The 25,995-nt window shown below is 41.6% G+C and overlaps 1 protein-coding gene across 2 annotated transcripts in view; it reads left to right on the top strand.

Annotated features, from left to right (window-relative positions):
• The window catches only part of LOC117559060 (kynurenine--oxoglutarate transaminase 3-like), a 27,933-nt gene extending 3,159 nt beyond the window's left edge, over positions 1–24,774 (top strand). For both annotated transcript variants that reach the window (XM_034235702.1, XM_034235703.1), the window contains exons 3-14: positions 17,069–17,130; positions 17,502–17,646; positions 21,070–21,219; positions 21,306–21,392; positions 21,519–21,641; positions 21,747–21,867; positions 22,821–22,897; positions 22,979–23,068; positions 23,143–23,329; positions 23,915–23,988; positions 24,083–24,169; positions 24,285–24,774. In XM_034235702.1, the coding sequence (XP_034091593.1) occupies positions 17,069–17,130; positions 17,502–17,646; positions 21,070–21,219; positions 21,306–21,392; positions 21,519–21,641; positions 21,747–21,867; positions 22,821–22,897; positions 22,979–23,068; positions 23,143–23,329; positions 23,915–23,988; positions 24,083–24,169; positions 24,285–24,341 (1,260 nt within the window). In that variant the 3' untranslated portion in view covers positions 24,342–24,774. The remainder of the gene's footprint in view (positions 1–17,068; positions 17,131–17,501; positions 17,647–21,069; positions 21,220–21,305; positions 21,393–21,518; positions 21,642–21,746; positions 21,868–22,820; positions 22,898–22,978; positions 23,069–23,142; positions 23,330–23,914; positions 23,989–24,082; positions 24,170–24,284) is intronic.
• The last annotated feature ends 1,221 nt before the right edge of the window (positions 24,775–25,995 follow it).

The following is a 25,995-nucleotide window of genomic DNA, read 5'->3' on the forward strand; positions in this document are numbered from 1 at the left end:
TAAAAAGAAAAAGGTTTAACAGTTTAAAGCAGGGGTGCCCAACCTTTTTTGAACCGAGAGCTACTTTTAAAGTTGCCAGTCTGCCGAGATCTACCAGTCCAAATAGAGAGGCGTAGCCATTACAGACAGCCTACTACCAGGTAAATACACACTTCTACTTGAATAAAACTGACCTTTGTACGATGAATACTTCATAAAATACTGCAGATCCTTTATCTTACCTCTTTCTAATCTACACACATACAAGTATGTAACTGAAGTTACACAACAGTGTTGTTGATACAGAGTTGGAGTTTATTCAAACGTCACACTACAGTGGGTAATGTTTTCAAGAAGCATTGAACAGTGCTGCCACATATGACACAGGAAGAAAATAAAAGACTCGTTGTTTACTCACAGTTTGAAAGCAGCGTGGAGAAGTCTTCAGCTGTGGTAATCCGCTCGAATAAATCCTTAAAACCAGCTATTGTTGCCCAGTTTATCACTGAATATCGTTCTTAATGTGATACCAAGTCCATCTGAGACCTGTGTACACCTTCAGACAGCCTCCAAGTGAAGCACACATTGTTTACTCAGAGTTTGAAAGCAGTGTGGAGAAGTCTTCAGCTGTGAACTGTAAACTGTGATCCTCAGGTAAACATCCGCCCAGGGAAAAATGGGACTCGCCCAGGTTAAACTGTGTTATGACTTCTGTGGCTATCTACCAGCGATCATGTTTAATATGAAAGACTACACACACACATGTATCCCTTTATATAAACAGTATTCTGCAGCACTCATCTAGATAAGATGTGACTGTTAACCCGTGTTGCAAAGATAGCAGCAGAAATTTCATTGGATACTTAGACTTTAAAATGCTGATGGGTCATTAATGTTGGTCTCGGCAAACAATATTAGGAATCCTCTATTCAACAGGGGCGGCGCCAGGGGGGAGCTAGGGGTGCTGAAGCACCCCCCAGGATTGCCAAAGCACCCCCAAGAAATGTGTTTTTTTTTATTTTTTTATTATTATTATTATTAAATTAGAAATATTATTGATTACATCAATGCAAATGTGAAAGAAACACATTTTTGACCAAAAACATAAAGCCAACACAGGTGATATGATTAGGCCAATGGCCAGCACCCATTCGATTTTTGACCTACCCATAGGCTAAATTACTTTGTGACACTTGAGTGACTTCCTGTTAGCTAGAGTGCCAAATTATTTGCTAACAGCAAAGTGAAAAATGTATCATTTTTTAGTCCTTAAACGTCCACGTGTGGACACTCAATCAAAACCACCTGAAAGCGAGAGGGATTCTGCACATAATAGCATAGCCTCGTGAGTACAAGTAGCTTACTTCTGGGTCTCTGTGTTTAATTCAAGCTCTGCTCTGTGTGTGTGTGGCACCATTTTGTGTGCGTGCGCGAGCGAGCGAGAGAGAGAGCTCGCGCACCGGTGGGTATCTACTGTCGATCGTTGTGGTTAGCATCTGGTGCTAGCTAGCCAAGCTAACGGATATAAGGAGCTTTTTCAACAACAAGGTGGAGGGAGAATCTCTCCTGTCAGACTGAGAGTCTCAGATAACCTCAGCTCAGGTGAAGTAAAGGACTCTCAGTGTTTAGATAGTTAACTTTAGTCTAGTTATCTCAGTGGGTCTCAAACGGTTTGTTTTAAAAGGGGAGTGATTTGTAAAATATCTATAAAGAAATAGAAAATCTGTTTACAGTTCTGTTTCATATGTATGTTGAGAGATACAGTATATCCATAGATCTCTTAATGTTGCTCTCAAACAACATCAGATTGATGCTTTTAACTTCAATGTTTAAAAAAATCTTCCAGGGGAAGCATGTTGTGGACCGCACTAGAGGAGGTGAGGTCCCTCCTAGAGGAGGTGAGGTCCACCCCCCACTTGTAAAAATAGCACTTTACCCCTGCTTACACCTATATGCCGTGAGCTGATTATCGAGCCTTCATTGTAACAGTCGCGGGTACACTGTGTGTGCGTGTGGGGAGTGTTGCAGTAGAAAATTCAACTGTAGCGCTGGTGCATTAATGGGAAACCCTTAATGTTTGAGCACCCTCTATGAAACGTCAAGCTACCCCACAGCACCCCCTAGAGAAAATCTCTGGCGCCGCCACTGCTATTCAAACATAATATTCAGTGTGCATCGACATGAAAATAACAAAAAAGTTCATGCAGGACTCAAACCCGGGTCCCAACAGCAAAAATCACGCAAGTCCTGCGCGTTATGAGTGCGCCACAAATCAACATGGCACCTTACGGAGAATCATAAATTAAATAAGTGTGTTCAAAACACTCACGTCAATTACATTACATTCCATTTACCTGACGCTTTTATCCAAATGCCTACTATAATATGTATATTATAAGTGTAGATACATTCGCTCACATTATAAATGATGGTCGGGTTGCATCTTTCTGGAACTTTTTAACAAGGTTCATCCAAGAAATTAAAGTGTGGTGGTGTAATAGCCTACTTTGTGTAGATCCGTGGCGCCCCAGTAACGCGCAGGGCCCGAGTGATTTTTGCTGTTGGGACTCGGGTTTGAGTCCTGCATGAACTTTTTTGTTATTTTCATGTCGATGCACACTGAATATTATGTTTGAATAGAGGATTCCTAATATTGTTTGCCGAGACCAACATTAATGACCCATCAGCATTTTAAAGTCTACCTGCACATGCAGCAATGACATTTCTGCTGCTATCTTTGCAACACGAGTTAACAGTCACATGTTATCTGGATGAGTGCTGCAGAATACTGTTTATATAAAGGGATAAATGTGTGTGTAGTCTTTCATATTAAACATGATCGCTGGTAGATAGCCACAGAAGTCGTAACACAGTTTAACCTGGGCGGGTCCCATTTTTGCCTGGGCGGATGTTTACCTGAGGATCACAGTTTACAGTTCACAGCTGAAGACTTCTCCACGCTGCTTTCAAACTCTGAGTAAACAATGTACGCTTCACTTGGAGGCTGTCTGAAGGTGTACACAGGTCTCAGATGGACTTGGTATCACATTAAGAACGATATTCAGTAATAAGTCTGGCAACAATAGCTGGTTTAAATGATTTATTGGAGCTCGCAATGTTTTGAACAGACATCCCCAGTCAACTCGTTTTTCTTTTTGTAGTCCCCGCTGTTCGCGTCCGGATATCTTTATCGTAACCACAACCTCACACACTGGTACTGAATGTGCATCAAAGTCTTCCTACCGAGCCAAATATACCAAAAGATTTATGTAAACGACAGAAGAAGCGATCGAAAATCACCCCAGTTGATTGGGAAACCAGTTAACGGGGGAACCAGTTAATCCGGAACACCTCCAGGAATGCTTCTTTCACAACTTCGCCGTCTTTGAAAGACTTCATGTGTTTCTCAAGAACGTGACTGACACGATAAGATGCTATGGTAGCAGCCTTGCTCTTGTTGTTGGGCCTGGTGAAAATGGACTGCTGTGCATTTAGCTGTCCTTTCAGGCCCCTCCCCTTTTGGGAGTGTAGGGCAGAATTAGGAGGGAATTCCGTCTCGTAGCGTTTGTGCACTGTTTTGAAATGCCGCTCCTAAATTACCCTTCTTCGATAAAGCCACGCTCGCATTGCAGATGAGACAGATGGACTTTGAATTGGAATAGATACAAAAATAATCATCCTCCCACTCGGAGTGAAAATTATATATTTTGGGCTTTTTTGCTTCTGCCACAATTGCGGTCTTGTGTGTGTGCGGACTGTCACTCCTGTTGACCATCCATGCTGTTGACACAGACAACGTCAGCGAACTAGTGCCCACTGCCCACAAGCCACGCCCTGACACATGGGGTCACGCTGGCCAATCACAAAGCTTTGATGCGTTCAAGTGCATTATTCTGGCACAGGAAGATTATGTTAGGACATTAACGATAAAACAGAATATTGTTGTTCTATTTTTAGACACATCTCGCGATCGACTGGTTGGGCACCCCTGGTTTAAAGAATAGATAGCCCAGTGGATAGAGCCGGCGGCTGCATGCAGCGATGTCCTCTGCGCAACTGGTTCAAATCCTGGAATGGATTAACTTTTAATCATTGTCCGCTTTTCAACTTTAATACTATAACTCAGGGCTATTCAATTACACATTCAGTTGGGCCAGATTTTATAACTAAAAAATGCAGCTGGGCCAGACATTCAGCGGCCTGTAAAAAGCGGTTAATGACTGTAAGGGAAACTTCTGCAGCAATGGAGAGTCAGGACTCAGAGAGACACGAGGAGAGTTGGAGCTTTGATGTCAAACAATGATAGTTTATTACAAGTCAACGGCCGGAGAATTCATATCACAAGTCACAGCAGCAAAATGTTCTGACTGCACGGGTGGGTTGTCATGTCAATTCTGATCAGCCTCGCATTTTGGTAGACCTTATAACTAGTTTACAGAGAGTCAAATCCACATATTGGGGATGGGCGTAAACATCTGCAGACACAGTAGATGTCTCTCACTTCGCAAAACCCCCTATGTCCGCTAGGTCAAGCCATAAAACGTATAGTATCAACATACGACTGCATTATCACATTCCTTACGGAAGATAAGGAGCAGGGCTGATCGTAAATGTCAACACACAGAAAATGTTTAAATATTTAGGAGTAAAGACAGAATTATTCTGTAAATGACAAATTTTAAACCAACACATATTACTGCGATGAAAAACATGCAATTTGTAATGATTGTTCATCTAACAAAGGTACGTCAAAAAGTGCATAAAAACACAACAAATTTGCATTAATTTAACAGAATCTGAGGCATCTCAAAGTGCATTAAAAAAAAAAGTGCACAGTTGTAGCATTACATTTGTTTGCTTTAGAAGTCAAATATTCAGGTTATTTTTTTTTAACCAGGCACATCACAAAGTGCATTTAACTGAATACAATAATAGCAGTCTTAATAAATGTCCTCACTTACAAAATAAAATTGGATACATATGACACATGCACATCAAAAAGTGCATTAACAAACAGTTAAAGAGCTCCAATGTAACAAAAAGAGGTAGTACTCTAGCAATAGGCCTACTATTTTTTCACTTTTCAAGTAAAAACAAAAATCACATTGTTTTGATCACATTTGACCCAGACACATTACAAAGTGCATTTAAATGAATACAAAAAGAACTGTCAAACCCTTCAGTGCACAAACCCATAACAAGGGATAAGGGTAACTCAGGGTTCGAGTTATAAACTGAGCTCTATGGGGGTCTTTAAAACTAACGCATGCCTGCGCCTGCACGCGCGCACGTGCAGGCGCGCACGCACACAGGCATAGATTGCGCAATAATGTATTGCGCACCTTGGAGGTGCAGACTCCAACTGATGGTATATATTGCACACCCTTGAGAGTATACAATTAGTGTCTGATGTGTTAGGGCTTCAAAGATAATTACAAAATCACAAAAACTCAGGAACTCTGTACTTGTGGAGCGTCACAAACAGCGCCTCCGTTTATTAGGTTTTACTCTCTCTCCACAACTTCAGGACAGACTGCGCATGCTCAAACACATGAACTTGTACACAATCAATAACAACGTAAGAGCTATACACATTAAAGAAAATACAAAAATTAGCTCTCACAGATAAAACGAGAGAGAGAGACTGACTTCACTTTACGTGGTCCAACAAACACACACACACGCACACACAGACACACACGCACCTTTACGCAGATAAAATAGCCCAAAGTGGTCTGTTTTCAGCAGGCTGTGGTCGCGGTCCTGGAACCCATGATGTGGAAGTCCGATGTCCTTTATTTATCCACGATTGGATGAATGGGAAAGGGTCACATTTGTTGATAGGAGGCCCATTTAAGTCCATAAACAACAATGCGTTGAGGCTTCTGGCTCGCAGCCGGTTCCTGGTCTTGCAGTCGGTGTCATTGCATGCCGAAAAGCCCCTCTCGCACTCTGCAGATGTCGGAAGAACAGTGTTGCTCGCCACTATCATTCTTTTCAAGGTTTTACCCTGATGTTCCTTGCCTTGTTGTTGAAGTTTCCAGTCTCTGAACTCACTGACAGCTTCAGTTGCGGACTCTCCGAGAAGTTTAGCAAACTTCCCCACCTCCCTTTCTCCAAACAAAACAAGCTCTGTCCTCTCTTTTGGCCAGAAGTGCTGATCCAGAGGCTTCAACATAGTTACCAGCTCACTATCGGGGAGACGCCTGGTGAGATTATCAAGGATTGACTGGTAAAATTGGGACTTCTTTACTTTAGGTTGAGTTTCTCTAATATCAACCCCTTTGAACTGGCCGCTTGTTATGCCCGCTTTGACTTTTAGTTCAGTTTTCCCATCGTTGTCCTTCATGGCAGAGAGCACCTCGATCGTCTGATGTATGTAGCGGCTTGCATCAACCAGGGACGTGTCGCGTTTCTGTAGTTTCAGGGAGAGACTTTGTAATTCACGTAACACGTCTTTCATTGTCGCTAAATCAGTGAGGAATCCAGTGGATGTCAGATGCTTTAGTAAAGACTTGTCCGATTTTCAGAATCTGCATGTTCAGTTCCGCAGCCGCTTCCTCTAACTCCCTGCCGTTTTTCGTGGACTGGTGGTAAAGAGAATAGAGTTTAGCGAGGAAAAACTCTAAATGATTACAGCCTGCCACAGCCTTCAATGAATCATTCACCGCTAATTCCAAACGATGAGCTAGACAATGAACTGCCTGAAGACGAGGGAAATCCTTTTTCAGCCTGGCTATGAGTCCATTCTGTCTCCCGGTTAGCACGGCAGCACCGTCTGTGGCTATGCTAATTAGGTTTTTACGAAGAAACTCTTCATCCATTCCCCCCGCCTGGAGGCTGTTTTTCAGTGCGCTACACAGCGACTCTGCATCAGTGCCCTGGTCCAGTTCAACAATGTCAAAATACACATTGTCCATATCTCCATTCCCAGTGACATGACCTGACATAAATAATCATGTATGCGCGTCCATGAATTGTGCTTTCGTCTAGCGTTAGACTAATACGGGAATCAAGTGATTTGATATTAGAAATACATTTATTTTTCATCTCTTGTGCAATGTGCTCGACAATCTGGGCACATGAATGATCGGATCTGTGAGCAGGGCCGACTGTCGCACCATTCATCTCATTAAGTTGCATAATGGGTTTCAATTTTGAATAAGGCAACCTTTCTTTAGCGACAGTATAGGCTGCCCTGAACGAATTAGCTGTCTCATTAAACAGGCTGGAGCTGAGTTCTGCAACTTTCTTCGGAAGCAATATACAAAATATATACTTTATGAGCAATAGAGTCACGGTGTATGTAAAAAAAATTCCGCAACTGCTTCTGCACAGGGCTACTCACAGTCCCATTGATCCAGGCATCCGCCAAATGCGTTCCATATTTTTTCTCCGAAAGTAAGAGAGTCTTGGCTTCCTTACAGACGAGGCATCCAAGACCACCCTCCTTTGAAAACAGCCAGGTGTTTCTTTCTTTCCAGGATCTCCACTGATTGTGTCCCCAGTTAAGTGGCAGTCCTTCTGTAGCAGTACCTCCTGCCTCCTCATGCCGCTCCGCTTCGGAACTTTCTTCGTGTGTGCAGGTGGTCCCACATTCAACAGCATCTGGTCCGCTAGCAAAGACAGCATCCTCCGTAGCTGCAAGGTTAGTGCTAGCTGTCACGCTAGCAGGTGCATTTTGGTTGTCAAAAGCTGTTTTTTGTTTCTTTGTGAGAAAACCAAAACTAGCCAGGCTTGTAGACCCCGTCGGCAGCAGTGGCCTTTTTTTGGGCGGCATAGTACTCGTCTGCTAGCCTACGGTACTCGTAGTATGTGTGTATCCTGTAAATATATTTGAATGTATGTTGATATAACGGTTAATTATTCGGGCGCGCGCAGCACGTTCACAGCCTCACAGGCATAGATTGCGCAATATTTTATTGCGCACCTTAGAGGTGAAGTGCAGGCATATTGTCATTCAAGAGAGAATACGATGCGTAGTTCTTTTGGAAAACATTGTTTTGTTTGCCTATTTACCTCGTTAACGTAAATAATACTCATTACATTGAAAAATGCATTATTTGTGATCAAAATAATGGTTGTTGGTAATGTATATTAGCGACCCCCACAGATGTTTGATTTCATTGGGTCCGTGGGAGCTCAGGCACCTCCTTATGGGAGCTCAGCTCCCATTGGCTCCCACGTAACTCGAACCCTGGGGTAACTAACATATAAATGAATACTACACTACAGTGACTACACGTCTAAGTATAGTAAACTAGGTGCTTACTATCACCTCATTTGTGATTTGTCATCGCTGACTTTCTCAATGGGAGAAGTGAAATGTTTTGTTTTGAACAAGAGCAGTGATTTTTGGCTCATAGGATGCCAATGCAATCCTAAGACATTGGTGAAGAGTGCCGTCAGTCAGGGAGCAGCGAGTGCTACTTTGTATTGAGTTCATGTGTGAAAAGCTTGATTCACATTTGTATGTTGATCCAAACATACTGAGCACACAGATCGCTACTTTCTGAACGTTAGGGAACTGCTGTTTTTTGACATCACTCCAAAACTTCGCGCTGCTCTTGTGCCATGGTTACGGATGAATGCATAAGTTCCAGGGTACATTTCCCCTCGTCGGTGGAGGGGACCACTTCCACGGTGGAGGGGACCACTTCCACGCAATGAAATCTGTCATCACATCCGTGATTTGTGCCGGGGATGTGATGTGTTTGAGGAGCGTCGAAAAATGCAGCATCCGACCCGTACTCAAGTCGGTCGCGAAAAGGTCCAGCTTGACTTGGAATGCGCGCATCTGCTCCACAAGATCAATGACCTATTTGTCTCTGTTTACGCTTCAGAATTGAGAGAGACATGTTTTAGAGTTGCCATCATAGGACCACCGTTACTAGCACCACTAGATGCACTTTCAAAAAACGTGCTGCGTTGTGGTTTGGTGGTTTCTATGCAACGCGGAGTGTTGCGTTCATGGTCTGTACTAGTGTAGGAATTTGGCCACGGGAGGCTGGGCCACTCAGGAGTTGGTTCTGGGTCGCATCTGGCCGCCATTTGAATAGGCCTGCTATAACTGATAAAAGGCCCTCTCCGGACAAAAAAATGCCTTTAGAAAAATACAAAATAAAAAGAATAATGTACCTCAATAAAGATCTTTGAGTGTTCCCCATCCCACATAATCACCCCCTGCCATAATTACACAAGCACACCAGTAGCGTAGCCAGAAATGTACTTTAGGGTGGGCCAGATTTTTCTTCTGCGCATCAGAAGCTAACAACAATCCCCGCCGGTAGCGGTGCACCCTTTCTCTCTCTTACTCCCACGCTCACTCGCCCTTTGGCAGTGAGCTGCGGGCGTCTGATAAGCCAACATCTCCCACTTTCATCACTTACAGGGCAAATGGAAAGTGTAACCTGGGTGAAAAGGGTGTTATCTTTACTTAATTATGAATGTTGTTACATCAAGGCTGAACATGTGTGTTTTTTGTATTATATTTCCATTTAATCTTGTGGACGTGCAGATTCCCTGTCCTCCACCAGGGGCTGCTGCAGCACCCCTGAGGGTGCTGCACCCCTACTTCCCACGGCCATGATAATAATATATAATAATGCCCATTGCCAAGCATCGTTATGTAACTCTTTTATTGCACACAGCAACAATAGGTTGGAACAGATAACAGATTGATATTGAACAGATATTATCATATTATATTAATAAATATAGTATGAACAGCTCTAGTGCATTCAAGGCAAAGCTAGAGAGCCCCCTAAGAGCTAAGCATGGAAAGTGATACACATGCTGATAACATTGAGTGTAAAATGTAAATGCTCAATATGTTGTGTAACAGTTGTACTAGGGTTTAAACTTTGTACAGGTATGAAGGCTTCACAGACAGTAGTGGGGAGGGAGAGTTGCTTATGTGAAGGTGAGGTCGGACTCGTACACATTAGGAATATAGATAGCAACAGTTAAAACGCATTTCTATAGCCTCATAGTATTTGTAGTGAGGAAGTGAGTGAGGGGAGGAGAGTCACCACCAATATTAGGCTGTGGCCTTATTAAACAAGGCGCAAACGCCTGGGTTTACAGTTGAATATGGTGATGATCTCATCATAATCCAAAGAGTCACATAGTTCCCTTTCAAAGGACAAGAGGGACAGGTTGTTGAGACGGACAGTAGTCATGGATGCTCTGAGGGAGGTTTTGATGCGACCTACAGTGGAGAACAGTCTCAACACTACAAGAGGTCATGGGAAGGGTAATGATGACTCTAAGGAGTTTGTTGAAGTTTGGGAAAATGTCAGATGCACAGCTGTCCAATACTTCCATAAGGGATGGAAAGTTTTGTTTTTGGGCTACTTTCCGATTCAGTTGCTCATAGAATTCAGTTAATTCCGCATCCCCAACTAAGATGTGATAGTGATCACACACGGTGCACAGAGAATCCTTCTCGCCAAATGTTTTTGACTTTGGTAGAATAGCTGCTGCTGTTCTCATTATTCCATACTGGTCCTCCTGGAAACGGGCGTCGAGCTCTGTCAGCTGCCTGTGGGAAACCAATCACAATTAGGATAGTCTATAGCCAAATGTAGGCTATTTATACAGTAGGCTATGCATACAGTAAAGAGCAAATGATAATGATAATAATACAGTAAGAGCAAACTAGGGTATTGCAAGACAAGAGAGCTTAAACTATTGGATAGAAATATTTACATTGAAGAATAGCCTAATGAAAGAAGTGATATTATGCAAATTGTTATTACATTAAAGAGTGGTGCAGGAAAATGCAGAATAAAACACTAAAACAATAAATAAATAATGTTAGGTCAATCAATTAGGCTATAGGCTATCATGTCATAATGTATTCTTACCTGTCGAGTATGTCATTCCAGGTGCGTTTTAGGTCGTCATCATTTCTCACACTTGTTGCTTTTCCTAGACTAGTTGTGACCACAGATCCAGTGAGCCTGGCAGGGAGCCTCCTCTCTCTGTTCCCCGCTCGTGATTCCATGTTTTTGCATAAGCTCTTCTGTTAGCTTCATCACTTGTTGAAAAGCACACTCTGGCTTGTCTCTATACTGTGCAAAACTGTCTTTTAGTCTCTTGATTAGGTCAATGCATTCAGAGACTGACAGTGTTGGGCTTTGTAATCCCTTTGTGGCAAAATCACTCGTTTCAAATAATTTACCAAATGTGACAAGCAAAAATATGAATGTTTTGGTTTGTATCTGTTGGAGCAGGGACTGGGCTTCAAGTTTTGTTTGGCCACTGCTTTCCGCATACTCAGCAAGCACTTCAAGTATTACATCAAGTAATGTTAATATTTTGTCCACTGATCCAGCTTTGGAGCTCCAGCGCGTGTTCACAGACCGCTCAAGTTCTAGACAGGGGCGTCCTGGATGCAGCTCTTTCTGTACCTCTATAAAGCGAGCGTGTCTGCCACTGCCTGTCATGAAACTATGCAAACTGTTCACTGTTTCAAAGAATGTGACAACGTGTCCAGACGCTTTTGATGCTGCACAGAGAACCACATTTAATCTGTGTGAATTACAGTGCACGTAGACAGCATGAGGAAAAGTTTGTTTTAAAATCGTCTGCACACCTCCCTTTTTGCCCGACATAACTGAGGCGCCGTCAAAATTGAAGCCAGCGCACAGAGATGAGTCAAGTTGCAGTGGTTCGATGATCTGTAATATTTTGTCTGAAATTCCCCTTGTACTCAGGTCCCTTGTGTCCATGAAGCCGATTGCGCGTTCTTTTATTTTCCCCGTGTGAATGTATCTCACACAAACAGCAACGAGTTCGCGCTTGGAAGCATCCTTATACTCATCTGCCATGAGCGCATAATATGTACCCGGTGTCTCACAGACCTCCACTTTTATTTTACGCAATAATAAGGAGGCGGCTGACTCCAGCAACTCATTTTGCATTTCAGGGCTCAATAGGGTCGCATTTTTGGGCAACTCGTCAAGACGAGCTTTGATCTCCGGATCATATTTACACATGAATTCAAATAATTCTAGGAAGTTACCGTTATTAAGATCTTCCTTGGTTTCCCTGTGTCCACGTAGAGAGATGTCTTGTTTGGCACAGAACAGCGCAATATCAAGGACGACTTTAAGATGCTTCCGATTTCTTTCTATAAAGTCATGATCATGTGCCTCCTGGTTCATTTGGTCAACAACATTCCCCCTACCTGAATTGTGGGTTCCCCTGTAGCCTTCAAACCTGCTCATTGACTTGCAGTGGGCCTCGCTTTTTTCATGTCTCTCCAAAGACTTACGCAGGTGCTTCCAGTCTTGATAGCCATCCCTCGTGAATGCACCTTCAGCTCCTGGGCTGGGGAAATGTCTGCACATTTTGCAGAAAAGCGCGTCTGTACTTGTGCTATATTCCACCCAGGGAAAATCTCCATACCACCTCGATGAGAAGCACCTTGCTTTCCCATAATTAAGTGTGTAAGGGAACTTCTTTAATTGTGGCTGTGAAGGCGGTTCATCAATTGCAGACAGAACGGGTCGGGTACACCTGCTTCATGCTGCTGACGACCAGGAGCGGGAGGGAGCACTGCTAGCGCCGTGGAGCAAGCGGCCGTAACAGTCTCAGAATCCGGACTAGTCTGAGTCGGAGAGCCTGGCCCTGCTGGATCGCTGCTAGATGAGGGCAGTGGGGGCTCTTCTTGCAGTCTGGCTTTTTAAAAAAAACCAAAGTTCATAAGTGACCATAATTTATTTTGCAGGTATAGCTCTCTGCTTCTCTCCCGTTATTATCGTTATTATGGCGCGCGCCGGAACCAACAATCAGTTTTTACCGTAAATGAGTTCGGTTCAGAGGATAACACATACAACATTAATTCAACTCGATATTTGTTCACTTGAATTTCACTTTGAATTCTTGGATATTCTCAATGGGTGAATACATTTTTTTATAATAATAATAAAAAAAATAAAAAAATAAAAAATTACACTGAGCTTTCTTAGGGTGGGCCAATGAGACAACTGGGTTGGCCTGGGCCCACCCTGGCCCTTTGGTGGCTACGCCACTGAAGCACACCCAACCAGTCTCTTCTCAATAACCCAATTATCAATCTTTAATTGTAAATAGAACATGATATTCAGTCTTAGTGTGTGTGTGCAGAAGTATTATTTTAACCTGTTGAACCCCATCGACCCGCCCCCGGGCGGAAAAACGCATCATCTGAAGGAAACAGCGTCTGAGCGGGCTTCTTAATATTCAATAAACTATGAATGTTTCATATCCATGTAACGGGAAGAAACTCAGTTAACTGATCTTTTTTTTTTTTTGCAAAAAAAAACCACAAAGCTAATGCTGAGCCTCTGAATTAGTCACGAGCGAAAAAATCTTAAGGCCGTTAGCACAGAACTCTAGCTATACTTATTGGATCTGCACAAACAAGCTTAGATAACATCCTGAGAGTCCACAGATTATAGAAATATAAGGATCATCACTGAGTGATCAGAACTCGTGACAGGGGAAGCAAATACAGACAACACACGGAGATATGCTCACTTTAGCTGTTATTCTGATCAAAAGTCGTGTTCAATGGCATTAAAACGAGAAAAAACGCGGCTGAAGGTTAATCCATAGGTTAATCCGATGTGTTTGTCACTTAAAAAAAATTATTGATAATCCATAATTCAATTTGTATGCAAAAATCAGAGAATACAAATGAGCTGCTAATGGTAGCCACCAGAGTGTGTCACAACTCCGGTTTTGGCTATGCATCACTCTCACTCCTTATTTGGTAACCTGTGTGTGTATGTGGAACTTTCCCTCGATTCCATTGGCTCTTAAAAAGAGATGTCAATCATCAAAATCGACCAAGGGAGGCCAGAGATATGGAAAATCCACCCAAATGGCCCCAGAAGTGTTTTTTGTGTGCTAAATCTCTCTAAAAAGATCAAATTTCACTTGTTTTGCATCAATCTTGATACAGGGTACTTATTATATGTTGCACTTTGGATTCCTAAAGCTTGTAGTCTACCATCCCATCATTTAAGGGTGGTTTTCACTATAAGTAAAACATTTTTTTTGGACGGACACTATAATTTACAGTTTTTTACTATTTTCAATCTGAATTTTCTTTAAAATAAAAAACATCTATATTGATTCTGACTTTTCTGCATCCAACTCACAGGTTTATCATTACTTTGAGAAAAAAGATTATTAATTTAACCCTTTTAGAAGGGAAGATATAGTCATTTGTTCTGGAAATGTCATTTTCGAGCCTGAGGCCTGAAAAACAGGGATGGTGTTCAACAGGTTTTAAGGAACACATAAAGTTGACGAAACACTCACGTCAAATGTCAACATGGCACATAATACTTCTGCATACAGTATATGACACTTACAGTATATGACACTGCATACAGTATACTTACAGTCTCACATACTGTATGCAGAAGTATTATTTTAAGCAACACATTAAGTTGATGAAACACTCGAGTCAAATGTAATTAAAGTCAGATCGTGTCTTAGACGGGGCAGTGATCTCATAAACCTGTTAATGACACCTTTTTTACCAGCTGTATTCACCTTGCAGGTGCAACTATGTGGCTTTTATCCTGGATAAAGTGTTTAAGTCATGGATGATTAAAGTTTAACTTCGTCATATTTGTCTAATATTATAGTTCACTTTTCATTCATGAAGTATGACGCTGCGCTGTCAGTACGCTTCTCCATGTTTGTGATTGGTAAAATGTTGCTAACCCCGCCCCTTTCATGTGAACGCGCACTCAGCCGGACAGAGAAACCCTGGCTTGAGTTACCGAGTTGATAACCAGAGTCGTAAGACCGCTTAGCGAGAGCACGTTTGTTTTGGATTAGGTAAGCCGGGTAACTCAAACAGATCCAGGGTCTGTTGAACTGGATACGTAGTACAGGCCTCTGGTGTGTTAATGTACACTGGCCTCTGGTGTATTAATGTACACAGGCCTCTGGTGTGTTAATGTACACTGGCTGCTGATGTTCTGTAGTCCCAACACACAGCTTTTTGAACATGCAAGGAAGTACTTGGGACTGCTAAATGTAAAAGGCCACTGAATCAGATATTCATTTAGGGGTGGGCGATATGACGATATATATCGTCGTGACGATATTAGGTCTCCACGATATGCTTTTTCAGAGATATCGTATCTATCGTGATAAAAAAAAAAAAAAAAAAACAGATGTGAAAGACATGCTCTAAAGCTGTCTAGTCAGGATTCAGACAGTATTGCACTTCATTTATTGTCTTGGTTGATTCTGTTGGCTTATTTTTTATTTTATTTGCGTGCATATGAAACGCTAACCATTCCCATTGAGATCATTAAAACTGTCATTTGAACGGCGATCAAGCCTGAAGCCACAGAGACAGACACGATCCCCTGTCCGGCTAGGGTTAGGGTTAGCCAACACACTCTCACTCCATAATCGTCCAGGAGCGATGTTTGGTCAGTGTCCGTGACGTGCAGTTGTGACGCTCCTAGGCTCCTTCAGCTTCATAAAGTTGAAATAGCTTTCAACTGATTGCAATGTATTCCCATCTGCGGCGGGATTTGACGCTTATGGAAGCACGGCATTCGTTTGTGTCGGCTGCCCTTAAAGGCAATGTGAGCGTCCATTCTCATTGGATAACGGAGAATTGTACACCCGGAAGTAAGTATTCCCCTTACTGTCGATTGATTTTACAGTGATATCTGCACTACTCATCGACTAAGAAACACCAGATTATCCTTGTTAATTACACAACATTGATTGGTTTAAATTGTGTGCAATGCTTTTGTATTTTTCCCCTTCGATTCGGAGAAACAAATATTTTTTCTGAGTAAAGGATGGCAGAAGACACTACACTACCCAGAATCCCCAGCTATCGTTTGGACTACACCATGTGCTCTGTTTGACAAACCCTGTGATAGTCCTCAAGCTCTGTGATTGGAGAGTGTGCTCCGAGGGTTACGCCGAGCCTCGAACAACACTTGAAATGGGATGGAACCACGGCAGACTGTCCAAAACTGGATTTGAATGGCTGGGGGAGCGGGAGGGGAAGAGGCTCTCCGTGCGCGGCGCAGGGGGCTATGACAGTGGACGGAGAGCCTCTTCCCCTCCCGCTCCCCCAGCCTCACCTACTGATTTTAATTTCACCATATATCAAGCCCGATCGATTTCACAATGTCAGCGCACCTCTGCTTTCGTGTTGGTAGTTCAGTCCGAGTTGTTTGACACGCTAGTGCTAGTGCTACCTCAGAAAGTTCATTTTTATACTGAGAAACTGTGCCTTGAAGCCATATCAAAATGTTGAATTGTTCATTCAGGGATTCATTTCAGAAATAAAACCAGCTTGAAATGCTATTTTGGTCTGTTACTCCTTTTTGTTTTAGTTTCTGTTACCTTGTAGGTGCTTGTACTGTTAAGTAACTTGAAAAATAACCATAATAACCGACATGAAAAAATATCGCGATATATATCCAGGGCTGCACATAACTGGTGCGCTGGTGCGCATGCGCACCCGCCGCGAAAAAAGGAGCACCGGATCATTTGAAAAAAGGCGCATTTGCGCACCAACATTGAGAGAGAGAGAGATATTTGCGAGTTGTATATTAACTGGTAAGATAGCAGGGTTTACCTGGGCGGGCCACCCAGGTATATTAACGGCCGCCAAAGTATAATTCGTAAGCCGTTTAGGTTTGATTTTTTGAATCCGTCCGCGAGCACGACGGCATCTGTCGATCCCTCGCTCTACCCCCTCGCTATCGTGTGAAGGGTCTGCTTTATGCACTCCGCACAGTAACCCTGCTGCGAGGCTCCGGTGAACACTCCATGAGCGTGCTCACTAGCGCAACTCCCCCCCCCCCCCCCCCCCCCCCCCCCCGTTTATAAAGTCAAGTACCCCTCAAAAGATCCGGTTTATTTCATTTTAAGGATGCGCACCAAGCACCATCTCCAGGTGCTCCTTTGAGAACCAGGGCAAAAAGGTTGTGTGCACCCCTGTATATATCGTCTATCGTGATACTGCTTGAAAAATATCGTGATAATATATTTTCAATATCACCCACCCCTATATTCATTCATGTATGTTGGTTTTGTGTTGCAGTGTAAAATGACATCAAGGCACAAGAACTCCAAAAGAATCGAGGGACTGGACAAGAATGTCTGGTAAGTGAAAAATACAAAACGTCTCTCATAGACTTCTGATCAGGTTAACATTTTATATAATACTGTTATTACTGTTAAAGCCAGACAGATTTCTGATTGTATACAAGAGCTAAGTCAGTCTCTCTGTGAGGGTGTTAGTTACACCTATATTCTTTATGCTGTCTAATTTTACACAAAATGTGAAGAAAGTGGGGGGACTTTTTACTAAATGACAGATGTATTTGTATAACCAGTTTACTTTGTGTCTTTCATTCTGGGGTATTAAAGGGACACTTTGGATAGTTTGATGTCAGGTTGTGTGACATACTTATCCGTAGTCACATGTGTAATGTCTTGTAATGGCCTATTTTATTATATTTATTTATGATCAGGGTGGCGTTCACTTCAGTGGCAGCAGACCCGTCCATTGTTAACCTGGGTCAGGGCTTTCCAGATATCCCCCCGCCTTCTTACGTCAAGGAGGCCCTAGCAGAGGCTTCTTCAGTGGACCGGATGAACCAGTACACCCGAGGCTTTGTACGACTTATACACTAACTGTACACACTCACTCGTAATCCACTACTACCATCACAAAATGTTTTTAGTACCCATCATTATCTATTTTGAATCCATTTAAAAAGGAAAAGTGTTGCTAAGATAATGGAGAAAGAGTTTAATACTTTCTGTTTAACCTTAGGCCCTTTACACTGTGGGATTTGGGGCTTTATATCCCAATCGGTAAAACAGCATTATGAACAAACTGCAATGTAGCTATCATTTATTGGTATGATAGTGCTAAGCTGTCATTTTTTAATAAATCTAGTGATTAGGCTGTACATTTTTTTATTTGTTTGAATTTTTTGAAACTTCTGTTGAGGTTTTCAATTAAGCGCAGCATATCTGTCCATAACAAACTACCCTTTGTCATTATATGCAAGTGTAATTGTTGGTGCAGTTCTACTGCTGCTGCACATCCCCGTTAGATGTGGCAAACGGCAGAGCACACAGTTTTGAGCGTTAACAAATGTGGATTGAAGCAGGATATTTCGTTATTTTCTATGAATGTTGACTTTTTGACTCTGGAAATCACAAGTCTGAATCAATCGTACCGGAAACCAATTCCAATTTTAATTGTAATTCTACTAGAGCTTCATCTTAATCTGCAACAATACTGTCTTTACACACTATTCATGGGAATATCAAAAAAGAAGAAGCTGTGTAGCATTCAAATGTTTATTTAGGCATAAAATATTAACGTTATAAACGAAGCTCTGAAGCTTTTAACTATTCGGTACAGCCAGTGGCGGCGCCAGGGTATGGCTGGGGTAGGCTACAGCCATACCAAGAAATGGCTTAGCCCTACCTTAGCCCGACCATGAAAAAGTATGTTAAAGTAAGCATGTTGAGAACACGGATTGCGAAAATCTACCGGTCGTGTCCACAACACACAAACTGATCCTGCAGTAACAACAAGTGCACGTTACTGACGCAATATGGTTGAGACCATTCAGGCTTATGCTAGAGGGGTGCAAGGAATAGTCTAAGTAGTGGGGGAGTTATATACACTAAATGTGTGGAAATTCTCTCGCGTTATAATATCAGCGTGGCCGCGGTCAGATCAAAATGCCTCTGAATGCAATTTGAATAGACCTACAGCCAGTACTCAAGTTGTAAAATAAAATCAGGGGGGATGGTGGATTTTATCATATGGGGACATCATTTGTGCTGATAACCCGCAGAGGGTGGGAGACCAACCAGCATAAAGATAATTATTATACTCCTAAAACAACATGCATGTTATGGATGTTCGGATACTCCTTTCATTGCTCTTGACCAAGGCACCTCAGAATTAGAGTAGAATAACATTTAGGGTCAAATGCAGAGGACAATTAGGGCAAAATCTTTTTTTCACTTTAATTTAAAGGGGGGGAGGGAATACAAAAATGTGGTTATAATGAAGTATATGGTACAAATCTTGTAGGTTAACAGTCCCTCATTTATTATTCAGATGATCAACTGATTATACTAATAATAAAGTCAAAATAGTTTTTAGAATATTGAATTATAGTGTATTTTTTCAAAAAAGCAGTTACTGGTATACGATCAAAACTGGTATCTAAAGGGTTACATTTGTATCGTAATTAATTAAATCATTATGTAAATTCTTCATGAAATTTTTTAGGAACAGGGCATTAAGTGCAAATTGAAATTGTTTACGAAATATGAAAATATATTAAAAGATTATACAGATAATACAAAATAGGACCAATGTTGTCAATGGCTGCCTACTCCACTCTCCCCCATCTCATAGAAGTTTCCAAAGATGTTCATAATCATGCTTTTTGGTCTCAATTTTTCTGGCTCTTGCTTTCGGATTGTTAGCTAAGCAATGGCTTTGAAGCCAAGTCTTGACATATACCTCTGGTCTGAACTTGTTCAGTGGAGGGCCAACACACTTGATGAAAAGCAAGGCTGACATGCTTTTTACCTCTGCTTCTAGTTGTGGTTAAAATGTTCATCTGACTAAACCCACGTTCACACTCAGCTGTGGAGATGACCAGAGTGTTCACTGCTTGAAGGAGGGGTTTCAGCTCTTCTGGTGCTGGTGGTATCATTTCATCAACAGTTTTGAGTCTTACCAGCTAGCTAACACGAGAGAAAAACGTAGCTAAACTCCAAACTAAGTTGTTATTGCTGCTTATGTCCATAGATTCCACCTTTGGTGACTAAAGTAATGAGTAATGACTAAGATTACTAACTCTTGACTTACCTGAAATGTTATTTTTAGTACTTTTAAATAGGAAGTCCCTCAGATCGCGTTGTCCTCCTGGTCGCTTGGCCATTGTGATGACCGTTACCTGCGCTTCTGGCATCGATCAAACAGGCGCATCACGGCGCTCTGGCGCCCTCTAGGGCACTCGCATAGTATAGCGTCAGTGACTTGGTAAAAATGTCATTGCGTGTGTGCGTGCTCACTCGTCCACAGTATTTTACTCAAAATGCGCAAAATTAATGTTGAAATAGCAGTAATACCAGTGCCATGTTCATTGATACAATTACATAAGGGATGGAAAGGGGGAATGGCAGTTTTAGAAGGGGGATGATTTTGACCGTTTTTATTTCAGGGGGGATACCATCCCCCCTCATCCCCCCTCAACTCGAGTACTGCCTACAGCCAATCAGAGCAACGAAACGTTGGGTCTGCTGCGTCATGCATTACTGATTCGTCATGTTCAGTGAAAAGTCCCCAAACTCGCGCCGAGTAAATTGCAGACAGCAGAACTTCTAGGATTAATTGTATATTTCGGATGGATAGATTTGTTCTTAAACGCCCTCTCATTGAGGTACAAGTCGAACAGGTGCCAGAGTCACACGACCCACCTGAAGAGTGAATAGTGAGTTTTGAATATATTTTGTAATAATGGGTTATTTGAAAAAGTGTTTTGTATGACAATAGAGATACAGGCTACCTGTTGTGTGCTGTGTCTGTCTCTCTCTGTTTACCTGTGTCTGTGTCTCTCTCTCTGTCTCTCTCCCTCTCTCTCTCCGTGTCAATTCTATATGCCAACTTTTCTTGTTTCTGCCGCTGCGTAGCATGTTGTAACAACGTGGAATTAGCAGAATAGGCTATTGTATTGTTTAACTCACACCTGTTGCTCTCGATGTAATTTAGCTGATAAAAGGAGACTAATAAAAGCTAATAAAAGCCTCATGCGTGTGTTTCACTGTCAAGGGGTGCGATATAGCGTGTATGTAATTACATTACAAATACTGACTTGAGCCCCACCACTGTATGGGTTAGCCCTACCATAGATTACCCAACAAAAATACTCTGGCGCCGCCACTGGGTACAGCCCTAAGTATGTTACATTTTTTACAATACACTATTCCCTAACACAGTATTTGCTACTGCCAGAAACCTGCTTGTTCTTAAACTTGTGTCTCTTGTTGATTTGCAAGGGTCACCCATCTTTGGTGAAAGCTCTGTCTCAGGTCTATGGGAAGGTCTGCGGGCGGCAGATCGACCCCTTCAAAGAGATCCTTGTGACAGTGGGAGGTTACGGTTCTTTATTCAGCACCATGCAAGGGCTGGTGGACGAGGGAGACGAGGTAAGGACAGGTGTTTCAAACCATAAACATTTACAAACATGCTCCCTGTAATTTGTTATATTTATGTACACTGTTTCTTTCCTGAGGTTATCATAATAGAGCCTTTCTTCGACTGTTATGTACCCATGGTGCGGATGGCGGGGGGCAAGCCTGTGCTAATACCGCTACGTCTTGTAAGTTAAACCTAAACATACATCTTCCACTTTTACAGTAGCAAAGTAGTTACTTTACTTACTGCATATCTTAAGGATATTAATACATTATAGGAGCCATGACACAACATTTCTTATACATTTCAGAAGTCTGGGAACAAGACAGGAACAAGTGCCGACTGGTTTCTTGATCCAGAGGAGCTCTCCAGTAAATTCAACTCCAAGACAAAGGCCATCATCATCAACACCCCCAACAATCCCATTGGGAAGGTAAGTCTACATCAAAGCCATTACCTGTTTCATCTGAGATATGTAAATGCTTGCTAACTTGATGGGAAAACAAAGCTCTCAGTAGTTCCTGTCGTCTCCCTGCAGATCTTCTCCAGAGACGAGCTGCAGATGATCGCTGACCTCTGTATCAAACACGACACTCTGTGCTTCAGTGATGAGGTTTATGAGTGGCTGATCTACAGAGGACATCAACATGTCAAAATTGGTACGGTCAACATACCCACTGTACAAAAAGAGTAGAGCACTGTTATCCATCTTATATAAGATCCTTTACAAACAGCTACAGGGATGGAAACCTTGAAAAAAGCAGCTACTCTTATCTGACTGCCAAGCTATCTGGTCTCATGCTAGCTAGCTCACTAGCCCTAGCCAGTAACAGTGTTCCACCAAGGTAATGGGAGGCTTGGTAACTGCAACAAGCTAACCAGTTGCTCAGTAGCTAACAGAGAGTAGTGCTATGCCATATACCATAAAGCTAGCAAACACAGGGAGTAACTTGATACATTGACCCAGCACCTCTGCCAGACAAAGGGACAAAAGCTACAAGAAAAGGCTGTTGAAACATTTGAGTTGCAACGATGAATGGAATGTATCCGAGTTAAACCAGCCAGTTCCTTTCAAAATGTCTTTTGAATACTTCAAGGGGACGCACACCCCTTTCATTTCATTGTGTCCAGAAAGCCACTTTCCATATTAAATGCCAGACAACAATCAAGAAAATGTAATATGGTTGAAATCAAGCTGCAATAGAGCTAAAAACAGAGAATTCAAAAAGAGACAGTTTATCATAAGATTCAGTCAGTGCAACTTTTGAAAAAACTATTGTTTAATGCAACTAAAACATCTGAGTGTTATGCATGAAGACAAACACATTGAAAGAATACATCACAAAGACAAGACAAACAGTTTCTCATAAGTAAACAGTGGCTGCCTGAAGACACTAACCTATAGTGCTGTCTCACTACAAGTAGGACCAAATAAATAAATAAAATATACAATATATATATAAATATTGCATATAGCACTTACATTTAGTTTGCTTATTTGAGGCTAATATTCTTGTATGATTGTATTCTTTTGCATGAAGTTATGGCATTAAAAGACATGTCATTCTGACCTTTTCCCCTGTTTTCAATGAGCTGTTTTCTGCCTCTACAGCCACTCTTCCTGGAATGTGGGATCGAACTATCACTATCGGCAGTGCAGGAAAAACATTCAGTGTCACAGGATGGAAGGTAAAACAAAAGTTTATTTAGAACACCATTTTGAATATTCACAAATCAGTTCTTGCACTTATTGATGTTGTTGTCTCCTAGCTGGGCTGGTCTGTAGGACCTGAGCACTTGATAAAGCATCTCCAGACCGTCATGCAGAACACCATGTACACCTGCCCCACACCGCTACAGGCAAGTGTGCAGCTGTAACACAGGTTCCTGACCAATCAGTATTTACTCTGACACTTGTATCTGTCTGTCCCCAGGAGGCGGTGGCTCAGGGCTTCCAGAGGAACCTGGAGCTGATGGGGCAGCCGGAGTGCTACTTCTCCTCCCTGCCAGAGGAGCTGGAGCTGAAGAGGGACCGCATGGCTGCCATCCTGCAGGAGGCCGGCATGACCCCTGTCATTCCAGAGGGGGGGTACTTCATGCTGGTGGACGTCACGTCTCTTAGTGAGTTACCTTTTAACTGACATCTGTGACACATTTACTCTGCTGCTGCGTGCTACCAGTGAGGACAAATACTGCTCCGTGGCTCATTTCTAAAGAGGCAGGTGGTTGGACAGCACAAAGACATTCTACTTCACATTTACTTGGTAACAATTTCAGATTTTCATACTGAACAGTTAATTCAAGAAGTGCAAATGAAGTTAGAGCTCACAGAGGTAATGCATACATTAAAATAAATGCATTCAATTTAGAAATGAAATCTCTAAATGGACATTCTGATGGAAGAGTTACTGGATATGTACAGCACAGTCGACCCGTTTATGGAGAATAAGTCACTGTAGTTTGAATATTGAAATAAAAGACGTTATTTTTTTGTATTTGTGCAACTTAAAGTTATCAGTACATGAGTTCTGTGTTTAGCCTAACTCCATGATTGACATTCATAAAACTCTTCCAGGGTGGACTACTACTGACCCTCAGAAATATAGCAAAGCTTTTAGATCATAATTGTATATTAGAAAAAGGCGATAGAAGTGAATAAAGTAACTCCTGCTGTTTGATGGACTTTACTGTCTCTTCTCATTGCAGATCAGGACCTGTCACACATGGAGGAGGATGAAGCCTACGACTACAAATTTGTGAAGTGGATGATTAAAGAAAAGGTAAATGATTTAGGTTATTCTCAATCAGCTGTCTACAATATCACATTGAAACCCATAGTTTTTTATTGTTTCATAATTATTATATTTCATATAGAAACTGGCAGCCATTCCCGTCACAGCGTTTGTTGGAGAGGAGTCCAAGAAGCACTTTGAGAAATATATTCGCCTTTGCTTCATTAAGGTAAATACAAACGTGTCTGATACAAACCTAAAAGACATTAAACTTCATTTTAGCGGAGCTGCACTTTAGTTTTTTTCTCTTGTGAAGAATGCTCATACTGTCTCTCTCCTAACAGCAAGACAGCACTCTGGACGCAGCAGAGGCCATCTTGAAGAACTGGAGGAAAGTTTAATATGATGAATTGTCTGAAGGCTTCAGCTCGATTTCAGGCAGGAGGAACAAGTCAAACTGAGGGAATGAGATATGACTGTTAACTTAGAAAAGTAAATACTAACAGTTGAAGTTCATACGTTAATAGCTAAATGCTCTTCCACATGTTGACATACTGTTTGAGAGAATCCTCACAGTCACAGCAGGTCCTGTGGGACTGCGTTATGAAAACCGCTTTATGCAAGGTGTTCATTTTGTGTAGTTATTGTGTTTTCAGCCTTTTTGATGTGTACATAGACACTAATTACAAAGCACTTAGTTGGATGGAACTGGTTGCGCTGTTCGGACTTTGTCAAACTTGGCCTTATTTCTCCCTGAAAAAATAAATCACAAATAATGCATATTTTGTTTTTTGGAATAATATTTGAATAAAAACCAACGTGATAATAATAGTATTGAATTTTGATTGTTATTTTTTAAATCCTGCTTTTGTTTTTCACTCTTAAATCCAATTAGTTTAGTTTTTTTCATGAAATGCTACTTAAAATGTTTGTATTTGAAGTCGCTGTTGATAAACACTTCCACATACTTTGAAGGACTCTTTAGGACATATCTGATCTTAATACCATATTTCATCTTAGTTGTGAAGTTGACTGAATTAGTCCAAATGTCTTCCTGTGGCTGACGTGTGTGACATACAGCATTACAGTGGTATGACAACTAGTATTTGATTTAATAATGTTAGTACGGACATTGCAGACATTGCAGAGTGTTGATCTCAGGGTCAGACCTTCACTAAGGTCCACAAACACATGTCACACTAGGAAAAACACAGGTGTCATGATATGATGTCTGTATTCCATTTAGCACCGTTTCACTTTAGACTTTGGTTCAACTACATGATGTCCTTATATTTACCTGGAGCGCTTTTGTTGGATATTGCTCTCTGAAGGTTATTTCTGACTTCAAAAAGAAGTATTGACTTATAATATATACCATTTTTTTTTTTGAAAGAATATTTACTGAATTGCAAGGTGTCGTTGGGTGGTTTGAAAGGCGTTTTTAAATCAAATGTATTATTATTATATCTATATCACAGCAGACAAGCCAGGTCTAATGAATACGACTAACAACAGTTCCCCTACTGACTCCTCTGAATAGAATGCAGCCATTGTCAGGGTTCTTGCGGTCATTCAAAACCTGGAAAAGTCATGGAAATTCAAAATGCTAATTCCAGGCCCTGGAAAAGTTATGGAAAACAATATTTTTCCCAGAGTTTTGGAAAAGTCATGGAAATGTAACTAAAGTTCCATCAAATATAATTGATATGTTTATCTAATCGCCGAAATAGTAATACTATAATGATAATACATACTGTATGGTAATGAAGCGTACAATGGCATTTAACTGACGAGGTGTTTTGCTGGTGAGAGATTTGAGTGGCTTTAGCATGTAGAAGCTAGTAAGCCTGCTATTGGATTTGTTTTAGATAGGCTCAACATGTTTCATATGCAGACCTTATTTTCCTGTTCCATGTTCAAATAAACTATTTCCAGTGGTACTGCTGAGAAAGAGTCATGTTTTGGTCATGGAAAATTAGGTAAAGGTCATGGAGAAGTCATTGAAAATGATTGGTGAAAAAGTGTATGAACCCTGCATTGTTTAACAGTTATTAA

This window comes from Gymnodraco acuticeps, unplaced genomic scaffold, assembly GCF_902827175.1.
Source record: "Gymnodraco acuticeps unplaced genomic scaffold, fGymAcu1.1, whole genome shotgun sequence".
In the NCBI taxonomy this organism is placed as follows: domain Eukaryota; kingdom Metazoa; phylum Chordata; class Actinopteri; order Perciformes; family Bathydraconidae; genus Gymnodraco; species Gymnodraco acuticeps.